At 37.1% G+C, this 18273-nt stretch overlaps 4 protein-coding genes across 4 annotated transcripts in view; all 4 read right to left on the bottom strand.

Annotated features, from left to right (window-relative positions):
- Positions 1 to 9249, bottom strand: part of LOC124403050 (splicing factor YJU2-like) — a 22184-nt gene extending 12935 nt beyond the window's left edge. Inside the window, exon 1 of the mRNA XM_046876626.1 lies at positions 9120 to 9249. The gene's annotated coding sequence lies outside the window, so the exon portion shown is untranslated. The remainder of the gene's footprint in view (positions 1 to 9119) is intronic.
- The window catches only part of LOC124403055 (splicing factor YJU2-like), a 26727-nt gene extending 8454 nt beyond the window's left edge, over positions 1 to 18273 (bottom strand). The window contains exons 1-3 of the mRNA XM_046876636.1: positions 18102 to 18273; positions 14504 to 14606; positions 14240 to 14384 (exon numbers count right to left, since the gene is read on the bottom strand). Coding sequence (XP_046732592.1) covers positions 14240 to 14384; positions 14504 to 14523 — 165 coding nt within the window. The 5' untranslated portion in view covers positions 14524 to 14606; positions 18102 to 18273. The remainder of the gene's footprint in view (positions 1 to 14239; positions 14385 to 14503; positions 14607 to 18101) is intronic.
- LOC124403053 (splicing factor YJU2-like) lies at positions 5960 to 11773 on the bottom strand. The gene is made up of 4 exons (XM_046876634.1): positions 11658 to 11773; positions 11387 to 11568; positions 11115 to 11288; positions 5960 to 6043 (listed from the first exon to the last, which is right to left on the bottom strand). The coding sequence occupies exons 1-3, from the start codon at positions 11763 to 11765 to the stop codon at positions 11141 to 11143; spliced, it is 438 nt and encodes a 145-aa protein (XP_046732590.1). The 5' UTR covers positions 11766 to 11773; the 3' UTR covers positions 5960 to 6043; positions 11115 to 11140.
- On the bottom strand, positions 10580 to 11120 carry LOC124403054 (splicing factor YJU2-like). The gene is made up of 3 exons (XM_046876635.1): positions 10991 to 11120; positions 10721 to 10902; positions 10580 to 10622 (listed from the first exon to the last, which is right to left on the bottom strand). Coding segments are annotated over exons 1-3 (291 nt in total). The 5' UTR covers positions 11099 to 11120; the 3' UTR covers positions 10580 to 10621.

Here is an 18273-nt window from a genome sequence, read left to right as displayed (position 1 = left end):
CGTATCATTTTATTTTGTTGTATTTAAAGGCCGGTCCTTGAAAATATTATCTGACATTAAACCGGTCTGTGGTGCAAAAAAGGGTTCGGGACCACTGTGATAGACAACCCAATGTGTGTGTGTGTGTTATTTCAGCATACTTTAAGAAATGTCTGCCTTTAAGATTATTCTCTTTTTATTTATTCACAGGATTCAAATGAACAGATATAAGAAATATAAACTTACACAATTAGAAATAAAAGAGGCAAACACCATTAGAAAATATAAGCAGCATATAATTCCCTCCACACTCACCTCTAAGTTGGAGGTCCTGTGTCAATGGATCTCTAACCTCCTGACTGACAGACCACAAGCCGGACGGGTGGGAAAACACACTTCATCCACCCTCACCCTCAGCACTGGAGCTCCCCAGGGTTGTGTCCTGAGCCTCCTGCTGTACAGTAAGTACACATATGACTGTGTGGCCACTGATGTTGCGTTTAATATTTTGTAAACACACCAAACTTCATTTGTTTATAGTTGCTTTAAATGGATACAGTTAAAGAAAATTCAATACTACTTTTGCAAAATTGGCAAATGTTTTCCTCAATATCAAATTTTAATCTATGGAAATGCTCAGAATCAAATCAGGTTTATTGGCCAAGTGTATTAACACACAAGGAATTTGGTTCCAGCTGTTAGTGACTCTCAAAGTACATACATAAATAACACTATGCACTTTGAATGTGTAAATGTCATTATTCTATATTTTAAATAGAATCTCTTTGACTTCTGGGAAAACTGAAAAAGAGAGGTAACTCCTTCTTATCTCTTAATTCCCTTGAATAAAAATGTGTAAAGATATAATGACAACTATACATGTTACGTTTCTGATCATAAAATACAATAAGTACCCAAACCCAGAGATGGAAGTGAGAATGTCTCAGAATCATGAGAAAAGATTCCTTTAAGCAATAATAACATGCTTTTAGAAATGGCATTTATAAATCACATTTGATCAAGAATTCAAGACTGCAAACCATATACGTTTTGTGTTACAAAGAAGTGAAAGAGTTTTGAAACCATTGTTCATTATTTCTAAGTCCATAACATTCAGACCCCTTTCTTCATTGTTTGCAAACCAAACCATTTTGTTCATGTAGTGATGCTTATTTTTCCAAATCAAGATGAAGATGGCACTATTATATTCCTTTAATAAACGAGGGGGGATAGTTAGTGAAAGGCAGAGTAGACAAATCCAGAGCACTCCATTTTGGTTAAAAAATTCTTCCAGATGTTGAGACATGGATATTGCATAAAGAGTCTAATTGCGTGCCATGAAACGCAATCAATTCACATTGTTTAAATTCAGCGTTAACCACACTTAAAAAATGTTTTTAGAGTTAAATGTCTGTATTTTTTGATAGAAATTTACCTTTTTTAGAAATTAACAACAAAATGCCTGTTGTTTTACATATATTTTCTGTATTTTAACATTCCGTCATTAAATTTATCAAAAATTAATTGTATTTTGATATTATAGAAATCTTTTAAAAGAAGTAAGCTGTATTTTCACAGAGTAATTTGTATTTTTACATAGAATGATATCTAATATTTACAGATTATTCTTGTAATCATTAAATCAGTGTTTTATTACTATTGAAGACAGTTAATCATATGAAGGTTAAAGCGAAGTTATTAATGTCAAATAATAGTATTTTTACATACAGTAAAATTATGCATTGTTTCTCTTACTGCTCCTATTAACAATTATTTGGCATTATATTATTTTCCCATAGGTCCTAACTACATATATCATTCATAAAGACATGATATGTCTGTTTTTCACCCTAAATTATTATAAATTAAAATGTGGTATTTGCCCATGTTCCAGTAAACAAAATGTTAATAATCTAATTTAATTTTTGTGGTTTATATTTTTTCAGTAACAATTCCTACAATATCCAAAAATCTAATCAAATATAATACAATATAATGTTAAAAAAATTACACAGAACTCAAATCTGAAATACTACAAACTTTTTTTTTATTATTAAAAATAAGGGTCTAGTGTGGAAAGTTCCTGTTTTTTTTATTTTTTAACTGAAAAAAACCTTACATGTTAACAGCAAAGTACTCAAAATAATTAGCTTCTTTAAAAAAAAATCAGCAAATGAATAAAAGCAATAAAATATTAAGGATCCATGCATACTGACACAAATTTAAAATTGGCGCCGAATTAGCTCCGACCACAACGGTTAGAATTAGTTCCAGGCTGTTCCTCTGGGAAATGATTAAGATAATAACGCGCTTTTTCACTAAACATCGCAAACTACAATAATCTGAGGATACAACAGAAGACATCAAGCTGACTAAGGTACGTGTTTCAAACATGTGAAGCACATTTTATAGTGACTGCGCATTTCTGTTGTTAAATGTAGTTTTGAAGTTAAAACGTGCAGTATTTTGTACAGTCACATGACAGCTGCAGCACAAAACACTGAATGAAAGTAAATCTTGGCTGGATAAGTAAACTATCATTACATAATTACATTAAGTCACAGTATGTTATATAAATGTACGTACGTGCACCTTCCCAGCTTAGCTTTTGGATCATTGTCTCAGTGGAACATATGTATGTAATGTGTGACTGCAATACAAAGTCATAAATATTGTTCTTGGTTTTAGGTCGTGTGGAAAAACTGTGGAGCTCTACAGCAGAAAAACATGCTAAAGGTGTGTAGCAAAAAGCAACTTTTTTTGGTGGTGTTATTATTTGTAGTAGTACAGGTAGTCGTCGACTTACGATCATTCGACTTTACGACCACAAGCCGCGGCGTACGACAGTGTGTACCAGCTTCCGGCTGCACTACCATCTCCGCGATTTTGAAAGATAAAGAAAGAATTTGTGAATCAAAATGGCGTAGAGATGATCCAAATGGCATAAAATGAACAAATACTACTTAAAGATTTTTATAACATCATTTCACAGTACTGTACATATAGCCTACTCTACTTACGACCAAATCTGTCGGAACCAATCGTGGTCGTAAGTCGACGACTACCTGTAGTTTAATATTTATGCATAGGTCATGAGGGTGAGGGCTTAGAGTAGGGATGTTCTTCAGAAAAAAAATTCCATCAACTTTTGCATATTTTAAACACTTTCCAGCAGTGACTGTATGATTTTTAAAATCAATCTTTTCACACTGAGGACAATTAAGTGACTCAAACGCAACTGTAAAAAAGTGCAAACATTCACTGATGCAACAGAAACATGATGTCAAGAGTTTTCTTGTTTTATTAAAATTTATTTATTTTTCATTTAGTACTGCCCTTCAGAACAGGAAATACTTGCATATTTCCCCGAAGGCAAATTAATAAGTACAATTTACCTCGATCTTCAAATTCAAATATTTTTCACCCGCATCTCTTAATGCATTGTTTCCTTCTGGAGCATTAAATGTAAATGTTGGCCCCTTTTAAATAGTTGTGTTTGAGTTCCTCAGTTCTTCTCTGTGTGAAAATATGGATCTCAAAATTAGTCACTGCTGGAAAGGGTTCAAATATTCAGAAGATGCTGGAAAACTGAAGACTCTGCAGTAAGCTATGTGTAGGATTTTTCTGAAAAAAGTGCTCAAGTTTAACTATTCAGAACAGAAAAGGGACTTGTGATCAACCATCACAAAACAAAAGAACAATCAGAGATCATCTATATAACCATTCAGACCTTTTATAAACCATTTAGGTTCATAAAGGTAGTTATTTTAATAATCTTAGTCATGTTTTGACCATATGGAAACATCATTGATGTTAAATATCTCAGTCAGGACAATACTAAATATAAAATAACATGCATATTATATGATCCCTCTTTTGTTAGAATTATTCACATTTTTGCAGGTTCTGCTAGGGATTCCCAAACATTTCTGAGTGATGACAATGGGTCTGTCATTTAGAAACATGGCTTCTCATAATACTGCTATTAATATAACCCCTCTCTCTCTCTCTCTTTCTCTCTTTTAATTTACAGAGTTCAGATATACAAACCTTTTTCAAATATGTGCTTTCTGGATTTATTTCATCGTTATTGTACATGAGGAAAACTATACTTTTACAGTAAATTAATGTAAAATGTACAGATCAGTTTAAAACCTTAAATTTATGGTGACTAACCTGACAGTTGGTTGTTTTTTTGTTATTTGACAGAACTAATCTGTTTTTCTATAGTTTAAAAATGATTTATCAACAGTAATATTCTGTAATTTAAGTACTTTTGACCATAAAGTCTATTCTGTATTTTTACAGTTTTTTGCTAGTAATGGTTATTTCTGTATTTAACGGATTATCTCTGGAAGCCCTGCTGCCAGTCTTTTTAGTGTTTTTTTTTTTTTTTTTTTTTTTTACAGATTTTTTTACAGTGTAGCAGCACTGGAGATCCGATAACTAATTTAAAGGGTCCAGCAATTGGAGTTTTACCCTTTAAAAAGAAAGTTGTATCATCGGTCAATTAATTCAAATAAATTTGTCTTCTAAATATAAAATTCAGGAATGAGGACATCTGGGCCTGGAGATGTTCCTCGGGAGAATTAATCTATGGCTTTAGCAAGTTCCTCTATTTTAATGTCCACCTCACACAAATCTTTAACGTTTTCTTTAAAGATTCAGGTCAAAGTTGCCTTTTGACTCTTGAAATGCATGCAATTATACTTCAGTATACCATAGTAACAGCTGACAAAGAGATCTAAAAACACTGAAGCAACAGACTTTGTAAAAATATATATTTGCTTTAATCAAAAAACATGTGGCCACAACTGTAATGGTCTAACTAGAGGTTTCCTTCACCATGACAGGACTAGTCGGAGTCGCTGCTTTCATATTCTTGTAGCAGGCTGAGCGCGGTGGCGGTTCCTTCTGCAGGTTTTGCATCTGAATGGTGCAGAGGGAAAAAAGAGAAAAACAGACAATGGCATAAAATTAGTCATTTACAAAAACTTCACAACAGTATGAGGTAAGAAGGCAGAAGCAGTGGTTTATACTGTGAAATGGTGACTGGTAGGGGGTTGTGAAACAGACCCTGTATTTCTGCATTTGTGATTAAAATCTACATCCAGCCGTATCATCATTTTCAACACTATAGAGTTGTGATTATGCTGACTGATCATTTGAATTGATTGAGGGTGTCCTGCTTTCTTAATAATAATTTAATTAACACCACCACCAGCACCACGAGACTTAAATTGTACATATACATAACTAAAGTTTTACTTCCATTAAATCTACACTTCAAGGCTCTTCTCTGTTCTGGCACCGAGGTGGTGGAATGAACTTCCCCTAGATGTCCGTACAGCATAGTCAGAGTCCCTGACTATCTTCAAACGACGACTGAAAACCTACCTCTTCCTGAAATACCTAAATTAGCACTTTCCAAGTTTGTAGAATTCGAGTTATATTTATATTTAGTTTGTAATCTTGCGTACCAGTGTAGATTTATTCATTACTAGAGACTCAAAGCACTTTTGAACGTCGCTCTGGATAAGGGCGTCTGCTAAATGCCACAAATGTATATGTAAATGTAAATCTTTTGTTCAACATTTCGTGTATTTGACAATTTATCTGTTAAAGTGGAAGAAAGAGTTTATGAGCCCCTACCTATACCAGTCTGAGTTCCAGCAACAGGCTGTTGTGCTCTAGCTATTGCTGCAGGCTTCTTCCTCGATACTAGTGACTTTAGTTCTCCCCAGCTGTAAAACTCACATTTCTTACGCTTCACTCCAAACACGTTGAGACGCTTTAAAGAGAAGGAAAGGTTCATCATTTACATTCACAGCATTTGACACACGCCCTTATTCAGAGCGACTTTTAATTATCTCATTCATACAGGGATGCACCGAAATGAAAATTCGAGGTATTTGTCGAGGTAACCGAGGTCGAGATAACAGGGTTCCACTGTAATGGTCTAACTAGAGGTTTCCTTCACCATGACAGGACTAGTCGGAGTCGCTGCTTTCATATTCTTGTAGCAGGCTGAGCGCGGTGGCGGTTCCTTCTGCAGGTTTTGCATCTGAATGGTGCAGAGGAAAAAGAGAAAACAGACAATGGCATAAAATTAGTCATTTACAAAAACTTCACAACAGTATGAGGTAAGAAGGCAGAAGCAGTGGTTTATACTGTGAAATGGTGACTGGTAGGGGGTTGTGAAACAGACCCTGTATTTCTGCATTTGTGATTAAAATCTACATCCAGCCGTATCATAATTTTCAACACTATAGAGTTGTGATTATGCTGACTGATCATTTGAATTGATTGAGGGTGTCCTGCTTTCTTAATAATAATTTAATTAACACCACCAGCACCACGAGACTTAAATTGTACATATACATAACTAAAGTTTTACTTCCATTAAATCTACACTTCAAGGCTCTTCTCTGTTCTGGCACCGAGGTGGTGGAATGAACTTCCCCTAGATGTCCGTACAGCATAGTCAGAGTCCCTGACTATCTTCAAACGACGACTGAAAACCTACCTCTTCCTGAAATACCTAAATTAGCACTTTCCAAGTTTGTAGAATTCGAGTTATATTTATATTAAGTTTGTAATCTTGCGTACCAGTGTAGATTTATTCATTACTAGAGACTCAAAGCACTTTTGAACGTCGCTCTGGATAAGGGCGTCTGCTAAATGCCACAAATGTATATGTAAATGTAAATCTTTTGTTCAACATTTCGTGTATTTGACAATTTATCTGTTAAAGTGGAAGAAAGAGTTTATGAGCCCCTACCTATACCAGTCTGAGTTCCAGCAACAGGCTGTTGTGCTCTAGCTATTGCTGCAGGCTTCTTCCTCGATACTAGTGACTTTAGTTCTCCCCAGCTGTAAAACTCACATTTCTTACGCTTCACTCCAAACACGTTGAGACGCTTTAAAGAGAAGGGGAAAGGTTCATCATTTACATTCACAGCATTTGACACACGCCCTTATTCAGAGCGACTTTTAATTATCTCATTCATACAGGGATGCACCGAAATGAAAATTCGAGGTATTTGTCGAGGTAACCGAGGTCGAGATAACAGGGTTCCACTGTAATTAAAATTCAAACTTAAATGTTTAACTTAAATGCACTCGTGTACATTAAATAATAATGTACAGGCCCTCTGGCCTGCTGAAAGGTTGTAAAATTAAATATGTTCTTTCATAAAAACAAAGTGCATTCAGAAAAAGTGCAACTGCTTAAAGCTACAACACTACAACACTATCACTGGGAAACTTCTTGCCTTTTAAAAACTTCCGCCACAGACGGAGTGCGCATGCTCGAAGGGGTTTTGCTTTTCTGTGCGCGTTTCTCTCATATTCAGCATAGCGATTGGGATGTTTGGATTTCAGGTGATAAATTAAACCCGACGTGGAGAAAGTCTTTGCAGACGAAATTTCGGCATTACAAGTTTTGCAAATCGCTATCCGTGGGTCTTTCTCAGATATACTGAAATACGCCCACACCGCAGACATGTTGTTTTAGACATGCACGTGCAGGCAGCGGTTTCTGTTTGCGTCATCACAACAAACTGTTTCAAACCGAAAATGCACTTTTGGGACATTTTCGTGAATATTCGATGCATCCCTAATTCATACAACTGAGCAGTTGCTGTTCTAAGAACATAATCAACAATGGGGTGAATCAAGAAGTGTTAGTTTGTGTTAGAACTTACTTTACAGCAGCTGTAAATAGTCGTTTTAACAACAGCCCTATTTCATTTAAGTTCATGTGGAACATCTACCCTACAAGTTCCTCTGAATCAGCTGGCATCATTTGGCTATTGGATAGTGTTTGGAACAAAACTCTCTAAAACAGAAGACAATTAAGGCATCTAATAAATCAGGCTCCCACTGATTCTGCATTATTGTGACTTACATTTCCTTTACGTATGTGATTAAATTGATAATCAAATCATAGTCATGACATAATATAATATGATATATATAATAATTTGTATACCATTATTATAACATGCACGTGTTTGCATGGATCCCCAAGGGACATGCCCACCCCCAAAAAGTTGGGGCCACAAATCTATATGTAAATGTAAATCTTTTGTTCAACATTTCGTGTATTTGACAATTTATCTGTTAAAGTGGAAGAAAGAGTTTATGAGCCCCTACCTATACCAGTCTGAGTTCCAGCAACAGGCTGTTGTGCTCTAGCTATTGCTGCAGGCTTCTTCCTCGATACTAGTGACTTTAGTTCTCCCCAGCTGTAAAACTCACATTTCTTACGCTTCACTCCAAACACGTTGAGACGCTTTAAAGAGAAGGAAAGGTTCATCATTTACATTCACAGCATTTGACACACGCCCTTATTCAGAGCGACTTTTAATTATCTCATTCATACAGGGATGCACCGAAATGAAAATTCGAGGTATTTGTCGAGGTAACCGAGGTCGAGATAACAGGGTTCCACTGTAATTAAAATTCAAACTTAAATGTTTAACTTAAATGCACTCGTGTACATTAAATAATAATGTACAGGCCCTCTGGCCTGCTGAAAGGTTGTAAAATTAAATATGTTCTTTCATAAAAACAAAGTGCATTCAGAAAAAGTGCAACTGCTTAAAGCTACAACACTACAACACTATCACTGGGAAACTTCTTGCCTTTTAAAAACTTCCGCCACAGACGGAGTGCGCATGCTCGAAGGGTTTTGCTTTTCTGTGCGCGTTTCTCTCATATTCAGCATAGCGATTGGGATGTTTGGATTTCAGGTGATAAATTATCACCTAATCTAATAAATCAGGCTCCCACTGATTCTGCATTATTGTGACTTACATTTCCTTTACGTATGTGATTAAATTGATAATCAAATCATAGTCATGACATAATATAATATGATATATATAATAATTTGTATACCATTATTATAACATGCACGTGTTTGCATGGATCCCCAAGGGACATGCCCACCCCCCAAAAAAAGTTGGGGGCCACAAATCTAATTGTTTTATAGACAATAAAAAAAGGTTTTTTGCTTACATTAGAATTATTACTCCAAAGGTATTTAAAATAGTGATAGTGGTTAAATCCACTTCATTTGGTGAATGTGCTCTGATGTGTAAATAATCAGTGTTATTAGGCCTCGGCCTCTGTACCTTTGTATATGTTTCTGTGCCTGCAGTCAGGATGTCTGTGGATTTCCCATAAGCACGAGCCTTTTTAAGAGTTTTAAGCATCTTTTTCATGTTTTCTTGCTCCTGATCAGAGTCCGAGTTTGAATCTGACTCCGAATCCTTCAGCCTTTTCGTCCGCGCCATCTCCAGCATTTCTCTAAAGTAAAGAGAGAGGAAATTATTTATGGTTCGTATCTAACAAAAACTAAATAATGTGATATATCTATATTGTTTATGTGGATCTGATGTACATACTAAAGTTCTCTCTCAATCTCCTCCTGCTTCTGTTCCTTCCATCTCTTCTCCAGCTCACTGGACTGCTGCAGCATGGACTCAAATCCACCCGAGCCGGTCGCTGATTCAGCTCCTTCTGCTCCTGCAGGTTCTCTAGAAGTTCCATCTCCATCTTTTAGGCCCCTTTTTGGGTTCTCTAACACCTGGGGAATGAACACTGAAGCATTTAGGACTATTGACACATTTTACTGGAAACAATGAAACACACTGTGAGGGAGTTACTACACATTACCTGAAAGTTTCTCGTTGCACCACTTTCAATTCTGTAATCGTTGTTTTCAGGGTCGGTCTGTTTGAGTACAGGAACGAACACAAAATATACAGATGAACATTCCATCATCTCTCGGCCTCTGTATCTTTGTATATGTTTCTGTGCCTGCAGTCAGGATGTCTGTGGATTTCCATAAGCACGAGCCTTTTAAGAGTTTTAAGCATCTTTTCATGTTTTCTTGCTCCTGATCAGAGTCCGAGTTTGAATCTGACTCGAATCCTTCAGCCTTTTCGTCCGCGCCATCTCCAGCATTTCTCTAAAGTAAAGAGAGAGGAAATTATTTATGGTTCGTATCTAACAAAAACTAAATAATGTGATATATCTATATTGTTTATGTGGATCTGATGTACATACTGAAGTTCTCTCTCAATCTCCTCCTGCTTCTGTTCCTTCCATCTCTTCTCCAGCTCACTGGACTGCTGCAGCATGGACTCAAATCCACCCGAGCCTGTCGCTGATTCAGCTAATTCTGCTCCTGCAGGTTCTCTAGAAGTTCCATCTCCATCTTTTAGGCCCCTTTTTGGGTTCTCTAACACCTGGGGAATGAACACTGAAGCATTTAGGACTATTGACACATTTTACTGGAAACAATGAAACACACTGTGAGGGAGTTACTACACATTACCTGAAAGTTTCTCGTTGCACCACTTTCAATTCTGTAATCGTTGTTTTCAGGGTCGGTCTGTTTGAGTACAGGAACGAACACAAAATATACAGATGAACATTCCATCATCTCTCGGCCTCTGTATCTTTGTATATGTTTCTGTGCCTGCAGTCAGGATGTCTGTGGATTTCCATAAGCACGAGCCTTTTAAGAGTTTTAAGCATCTTTTCATGTTTTCTTGCTCCTGATCAGAGTCCGAGTTTGAATCTGACTCGAATCCTTCAGCCTTTTCGTCCGCGCCATCTCCAGCATTTCTCTAAAGTAAAGAGAGAGGAAATTATTTATGGTTCGTATCTAACAAAAACTAAATAATGTGATATATCTATATTGTTTATGTGGATCTGATGTACATACTAAAGTTCTCTCTCAATCTCCTCCTGCTTCTGTTCCTTCCATCTCTTCTCCAGCTCACTGGACTGCTGCAGCATGGACTCAAATCCACCCGAGCCTGTCGCTGATTCAGCTAATTCTGCTCCTGCAGGTTCTCTAGAAGTTCCATCTCCATCTTTTAGGCCCCTTTTTGGGTTCTCTAACACCTGGGGAATGAACACTGAAGCATTTAGGACTATTGACACATTTTACTGGAAACAATGAAACACACTGTGAGGAGTTACTACACATTACCTGAAAGTTTCTCGTTGCACCACTTTCAATTCTGTAATCGTTGTTTTCAGGGTCGGTCTGTTTGAGTACAGGAACGAACACAAAATATACAGATGAACATTCCATCATCTCTCGGCCTCTGTACCTTTGTATATGTTTCTGTGCCTGCAGTCAGGATGTCTGTGGATTTCTCATAAGCACAAGCCTTTTAAGAGTTTTAAGCATCTTTTTCATGTTTTCTTGCTCCTGATCAGAGTCCGAGTTTGAATCTGACTCCGAATCCTTCAGCCTTTTCGTCCGCGCCATCTCCAGCATTTCTCTAAAGTAAAGAGAGAGGAAATTATTTATGGTTCGTATCTAACAAAAACTAAATAATGTGATATATCTATATTGTTTATGTGGATCTGATGTACATACTGAAGTTCTCTCTCATCCTCCTCCTGCTCCTGTTCCTTCCGTCTCTTCTCCAGCTCACTGGACTGCTGCAGCATGGACTCAAATCCACCCGAGCCTGTCGCTGATTCAGCTCCTTCTGCTCCTGCAGGTTCTCTAGAAGTTCCATCTCCATCTTTTAGGCCCCTTTTTGGGTTCTCTAACACCTGGGGAATGAACACTGAAGCATTTAGGACTATTGACACATTTTACTGGAAACAATGAAACACACTGTGAGGGAGTTACTACACATTACCTGAAAGTTTCTCGTTGCACCACTTTCAATTCTGTAATCGTTGTTTTCAGGGTCGGTCTGTTTGAGTACAGGAACGAACACAAAATATACAGATGAACATTCCATCATCTCTCGGCCTCTGTATCTTTGTATATGTTTCTGTGCCTGCAGTCAGGATGTCTGTGGATTTTTCATAAGCACAAGCCTTTTAAGAGTTTTAAGCATCTTTTCATGTTTTCTTGCTCCTGATCAGAGTCCGAGTTTGAATCCGACTCTGAATCCTTCAGCCTTTTCGTCCGCGCCATCTCCAGCATTTCTGACTCAATTCCTGGATCTTCCGTTTGGCCTGGCAATTGGACTGTGGGTGGTAGCCAGACGTCAGGTTGACAGACACCACCAGTAGTCGAAAAGAAAGCCCTCCAGACGTGTAAACTGGGGCAATTGGACTGTGGGTGGTAGCCAGACGTCAGGTTGACAGACACCACCAGTAGTCGAAAAGAAAGCCCTCCAGGCGTGTAAACTGGGGCCCGCGGTTGGATTTATCTGTTAAAGTGGAAGAAAGAGTTTATGAGCCCCTACCTATACCAGTCTGAGTTCCAGCAACAGGCTGTTGTGCTCTAGCTATTGCTGCAGGCTTCTTCCTCGATACTAGTGACTTTAGTTCTCCCCAGCTGTAAAACTCACATTTCTTACGCTTCACTCCAAACACGTTGAGACGCTTTAAAGAGAAGGGGAAAGGTTCATCATTTACATTCACAGCATTTGACACACGCCCTTATTCAGAGCGACTTTTAATTATCTCATTCATACAGGGATGCACCGAAATGAAAATTCGAGGTATTTGTCGAGGTAACCGAGGTCGAGATAACAGGGTTCCACTGTAATTAAAATTCAAACTTAAATGTTTAACTTAAATGCACTCGTGTACATTAAATAATAATGTACAGGCCCTCTGGCCTGCTGAAAGGTTGTAAAATTAAATATGTTCTTTCATAAAAACAAAGTGCATTCAGAAAAAGTGCAACTGCTTAAAGCTACACCACTATCACTGGGAAACTTCTTGCCTTTTAAAAACTTCCGCCACAGACGGAGTGCGCATGCTCGAAGGGGTTTTGCTTTTCTGTGCCGCGTTTCTCTCATATTCAGCATAGCGATTGGGATGTTTGGATTTCAGGTGATAAATTATCACCTAATCTAATAAATCAAGCTCCCACTGATTCTGCATTATTGTGACTTACATTTCCTTTACGTATGTGATTAAATTGATAATCAAATCATAGTCATGACATAATATAATATGATATATATATAATAATTTGTATACCATTATTATAACATGCACGTGTTTGCATGGATCCCCAAGGGACATGCCCACCCCCCAAAAAAAGTTGGGGGCCACAAATCTAATTGTTTTATAGACAATAAAAAAAGGTTTTTTGCTTACATTAGAATTATTACTCCAAAGGTATTTAAAATAGTGATAGTGGTTAAATCCACTTCATTTGGTGAATGTGCTCTGATGTGTAAATAATCAGTGTTATTAGGCCTCGGCCTCTGTATCTTTGTATATGTTTCTGTGCCTGCAGTCAGGATGTCTGTGGATTTTTCATAAGCACGATCCTTTTTAAGACTTTTAAGCATCTTTTTCACGTTTTCCTGCTCCTGATCAGAGTCCGAGTTTGAATCCGACTCTGAATCCTTCAGCCTTTTCGTCTGCGCCATCTCCAGCATTTCTGACTCAATTCCTGGATCTTCCGTTTGGCCTGGCAATTGGACTGTGGGTGGTAGCCAGACGTCAGGTTGACAGACACCACCAGTAGTCGAAAAGAAAGCCCTCCAGACGTGTAAACTGGGGCAATTGGACTGTGGGTGGTAGCCAGACGTCAGGTTGACAGACACCACCAGTAGTCGAAAATAAAGCCCTCCAGACGTGTAAACTGGGGCCCGCGGTTGGAGACTATCTCTTCCGAGAGGCCGAAGTTCCGAAAGACGTGCTGGAAGAGGGCCTCCGCTGTCTCAAGGGTGGTTGGTAGGCCCTTCAGGGAGATGAACCGACAGGCCTTCGAGAAGGGCTCAACCACCACCAGGATGCAGGTGGGTAAAATAACTGGTGCGCAGTACCACACTGCAGGTGGGGTTGTTCCACAAGGAGGAGATCCAGTTCTCTCTCATCCTCCTCCTGCTCCTGTTTCTTCCGTCTCTTCTGCAGCTCACTGGACTGCTGCAGCATGGACCCCCGAGCCTGTCGCTGATTCAGCTCCTTCTGTTCCTGCAGGTTCTCCAGGACTTTCATCTCCATCTTTGAGTCCGTTTTCTGTTCTCTAACACCTGGGAAGGAACACTGAAGCATTTAGGACTATTGACACATTTTGCTGGAAACAATGAGACACACTGTGAGGAGTTACTACACATTACCTGAAAGTTTCTCGTTGCACCACTTTCAATTCTGTAATCGTTGTTTTCAGGGTCGGTCTGTTTGAGTACAGGAGAGAACACAAAGTATACAGATGAACATTCCATCATCTCTCATAATAACTGGCCAAAAGCATTCATCAGTCTAATGATATATAGATCAGAACTGGCACAGTGGGAGGCCAAGTTACCTTAAACGTGATCTCTGCCGAACATCTCGTGCATTTAATTGAAAAACGAATGATGGGCACGCCCAGATACAGCTTATTCTGCACCGTCTCTTTCTGAGCATTAAGCGTTGTTTCTTTGTAGATGTGCTTGCCACAACTCTTACACCTGGAAAAAAAAAACATCACTTAAGATGAATTTAAGAAACACTAGAATAACACTGTGTCAGTAAAGAATATTAATACACGTATATTTAAAGGATAATACACATGCAGCAAGACTCTTACCTCATGTTGAAAGGAGCCATCAGTCTAACCGATCTAAACTGACGATATTTAGGGCATTTAATTTTGGGGATTTTTATTGATTAAAATCCAGGGGATAGTATTTCTATTAAAAAAAGAAGAAAAACACGAATAATGGTGATAATATAACTAATCAGAAGTGAAAAGAATTAGTTAATTAGTCCTCATCCTAACCACATTTGGCCGACATTTCAGGCGTTTTAACTTGGGGCTTTTGGATAGATGGAAAACTGTTGGGTAATATTTCTACAAAGTACAAACAGTATTGATGATGATAATACAGCTATTACACTGTTTAGAAGTCCAAGTAATTAGTACAGTTTTCACTTTTTCTAACAAAGCCTAACCAATTAAAAGAAAAATTTACCCTAAATGACTAGTACAGGGGTGTCAAACTCACATTCACAGTGGGACAAAATTAAAAACTGGGACGAAGTCACGGGCCAAACTCAATATTTATTGAAAATTGACTGCAATTGTGCATGTTTTCCGTCTCTCCAGATCTGTAATGTTTAACCTTTTCATATGGAAACAAACTTTAGTTTTGCATAAACATTGCATCTGGAACAACCAAAGTTTAATATTATAAACACATAAGAAATTTAATTTGAAATGAAACACACATCAGTGGTATTCGTTTCTTATTATGCGTCTCTCCCCCCCCCCACTGCGGTGTCTACTGTGTTTGACTAACTTGGATTTGGTATGTTGCTTTGGATAAAATGTGATTGTAAATGTATAAAGGTATACAGCAATTGCCATTTAATGTAGGTATTTTGCATGCTCTAACTTATTTTCTAGAATTGTATTGTTCATTTAACTTGACATACAGTGCTTCTGTTCAATTATGAATACTGTGAATGTGCAGGTTCCTTTTATAAGTACAGAATATACAGTAGAGCTCATTGCTATAACGTCCAAAAATTTTAAACTGTAATATGTCTGGAAAATGAACTATTAAGATGTATCTAAGAAACACTAGAATAACACTGTGTCAGTAAAGAATATTAATACACGTATATTTAAAGGATAATACACATGCAGCAAGACTCTTACCTCATGTTGAAAGGAGCCATCAGTCTAACCGATCTAAACTGACGATATTTAGGGCATTTAATTTTGGGGATTTTATTGATTAAAATCCAGGGATAGTATTTCTATTAAAAAAAGAAGAAAAACACGAATAATGATCATAATATAACTAATCAGAAGTGAAAAGAATTAGTTAATTAGTCCTCATCCTAACCACATTTGGCTGACATTTCAGACGCGTTTTAACTTGGGGCTTTTGGATAGATGGAAAACTGTTGGGTAATATTTCTACAAAGTACAAACAGTATTGATGATGATAATACAGCTATTACACTGTTTAGAAGTCCAAGTAATTAGTACAGTTTTCACTTTTTCTAACAAAGCCTAAACAATTAAAAGAAAAATTCACCCTAAATGACTAGTACAGGGGTGTCAAACTCACATTCACAGTGGGACAAAATTAAAAACTGGGACGAAGTCACGGGCCAAACTCAATATTTATTGAAAATTGACTGCAATTGTGCATGTTTTCCGTCTCTCCAGATCTGTAATGTTTAACCTTTTCATATGGAAACAAACTTTAGTTTTGCATAAACATTGCATCTGGAACAACCAAAGTTTAATATTATAAACACATAAGAAATTTAATTTGAAATGAAACACACATCAGTGGTATTCGTTTCTTATTATGCGTCTCTCCCCCCCCCCACTGCGGTGTCTACTGTGTTTGACTAACTTGGATTTGGTATGTTGCTTTGGATAAAATGTGATTGTAAATGTATAAAGGTATACAGCAATTGCCATTTAATGTAGGTATTTTTGCATGCTCTAACTTATTTTCTAGAATTGTATTGTTCATTTAACTTGACATACAGTGCTTCTGTTCAATTATGAATACTGTGAATGTGCAGGTTCCTTTTATAAGTACAGAATATACAGTAGAGCTCATTGCTATAACGTCCAAAAATTTTAAACTGTAATATGTCTGGAAAATGAACTATTAAGATGTATCTACAGACATTCATCTGTGTATTATGAATTGAGTATATTTTTTATACAACATTTCTTAATTATTGTAATTAATGATATCTGTATTTATACAGTAAATGTCTTTTAATTTACAGAGATTAGATATTCAAACCTTTTTCAAATATGTGCTTTCTGGATTCATTTCATCGTTATTGTACATGAAGAAAACTATACTATTACAGTAAATTAATGTAAAATGGACAGATCAGATTTATAAAATAGCAAATTAAAACCTTAAATTTATGGTGACTAACCTGACAGTTGGTTGTTTTTCTATGTTAGGTGACAGAATTTATCTGTTTTTCTATAGTTTAAAAATGATTTATCAACAGTAATATTCTGTAATTTAAGTACTTTTGACCATAAAGTCTATTCTGTATTTTTACAGTTTTTTGCTAGTAATTTTGTAAAATGGTTATTTCTGTAATTTAACGAATTATCTCTGGAAGCCCTGCTGCCAGTCTTTTTACCGTGTTTTTTTTTTTTTACAGTGTAGCAGCACTGGAGAGCCAGATAACTAATTTAAAGGCTCCAGCAATTGGAGTTTTACCCTTTAAAAAAAAGGTTGTATCATCTGTCAATTAATTCAGTGAAATTTGTCTTCTAAATACCCAGTAATTTCAGACTGCGATTCACGTATTATTTGGTCTAATCCTTTAAGTTTAATGGCAAATAATTGAGCTAAAATCTTATAATCACAGATAAGATGACTGATGGCCATTTTATCTATTTGTCGAGCATCCTTGCCTGGTTTAGGTATTACAGTAATCAGTCCTTTCTTCATGCTCTAACTAAGTGAATTACTCTAAATACTTTGAAGAAAACATTGAAACAATAAATTGCTCAAATCTTTCTTAAAGAATGTATAAAATTCAGGAATGAGGACATGTGGGCCTGGAGATGTTCCTCAGGAGAATTAATCTATAGCTTTAGCAAGTTTCTCTATTTTAACGTCCACCTCACACAAATCTTTAACGTTTTCTTTAAAGATTCAAGTCAAAGTAGCCTTTTGACTCTTGAAATGCATGTAATTATACTTCAGTATACCATATATATTTAATCTAAAAACATGTGGCCACAACTGCAATGGTCTAACTAGAGGTTTCCTTCACCATGACAGGACTAGTCGGAGTCGCTACTTTCATAATCAGAAACAAGGCCACACAAGCGGTGAGGGAGGCTAAAGCTGGCTTTTAAAAAAAACAGCTTACCCTTTGTGGTGCGAATCCAAAAGCTTTTTGGAATACAGTAAAAAAAAAACTTGAAAACAAACCTCGGACCATACCATTGTCCCACAAATTTGATGACATAGTTGTCACTAATAAAACTCCATGGCTGAAGCATTCAATCACCACTTCATAAATGCTGGCTTTGTTTTCAAAGACATTAAACCCTATTGTCCATGCCATCTCCAGCATTTCTCTAAAGTAAACACCGAGGAAGTTATTTATGGTTCATATCTAACAAAACTAAATAATGTGATATATCTATAGTGTTTATGTGGATCTGATGTACATACTGAAGTTCTCTCTCATCCTCCTCCTGCTCCTGTTTCTTCCGTCTCTTCTGCAGCTCACTGGACTGCTGCAGCATGGACCCCGAGCCTGTCGCTGATTCAGCTCCTTCTGTTCCTGCAGGTTCTCCAGGACTTTCATCTCCATCTTTGAGTCCCGTTTTCTGTTCTCTAACAC

This window comes from Silurus meridionalis, chromosome 20, assembly GCF_014805685.1.
Source record: "Silurus meridionalis isolate SWU-2019-XX chromosome 20, ASM1480568v1, whole genome shotgun sequence".
Classification (NCBI taxonomy): domain Eukaryota; kingdom Metazoa; phylum Chordata; class Actinopteri; order Siluriformes; family Siluridae; genus Silurus; species Silurus meridionalis.
The sequence above is the reverse complement of the archived record's forward strand: the minus strand, read 5'-3'. Positions and strand labels throughout refer to the sequence as shown.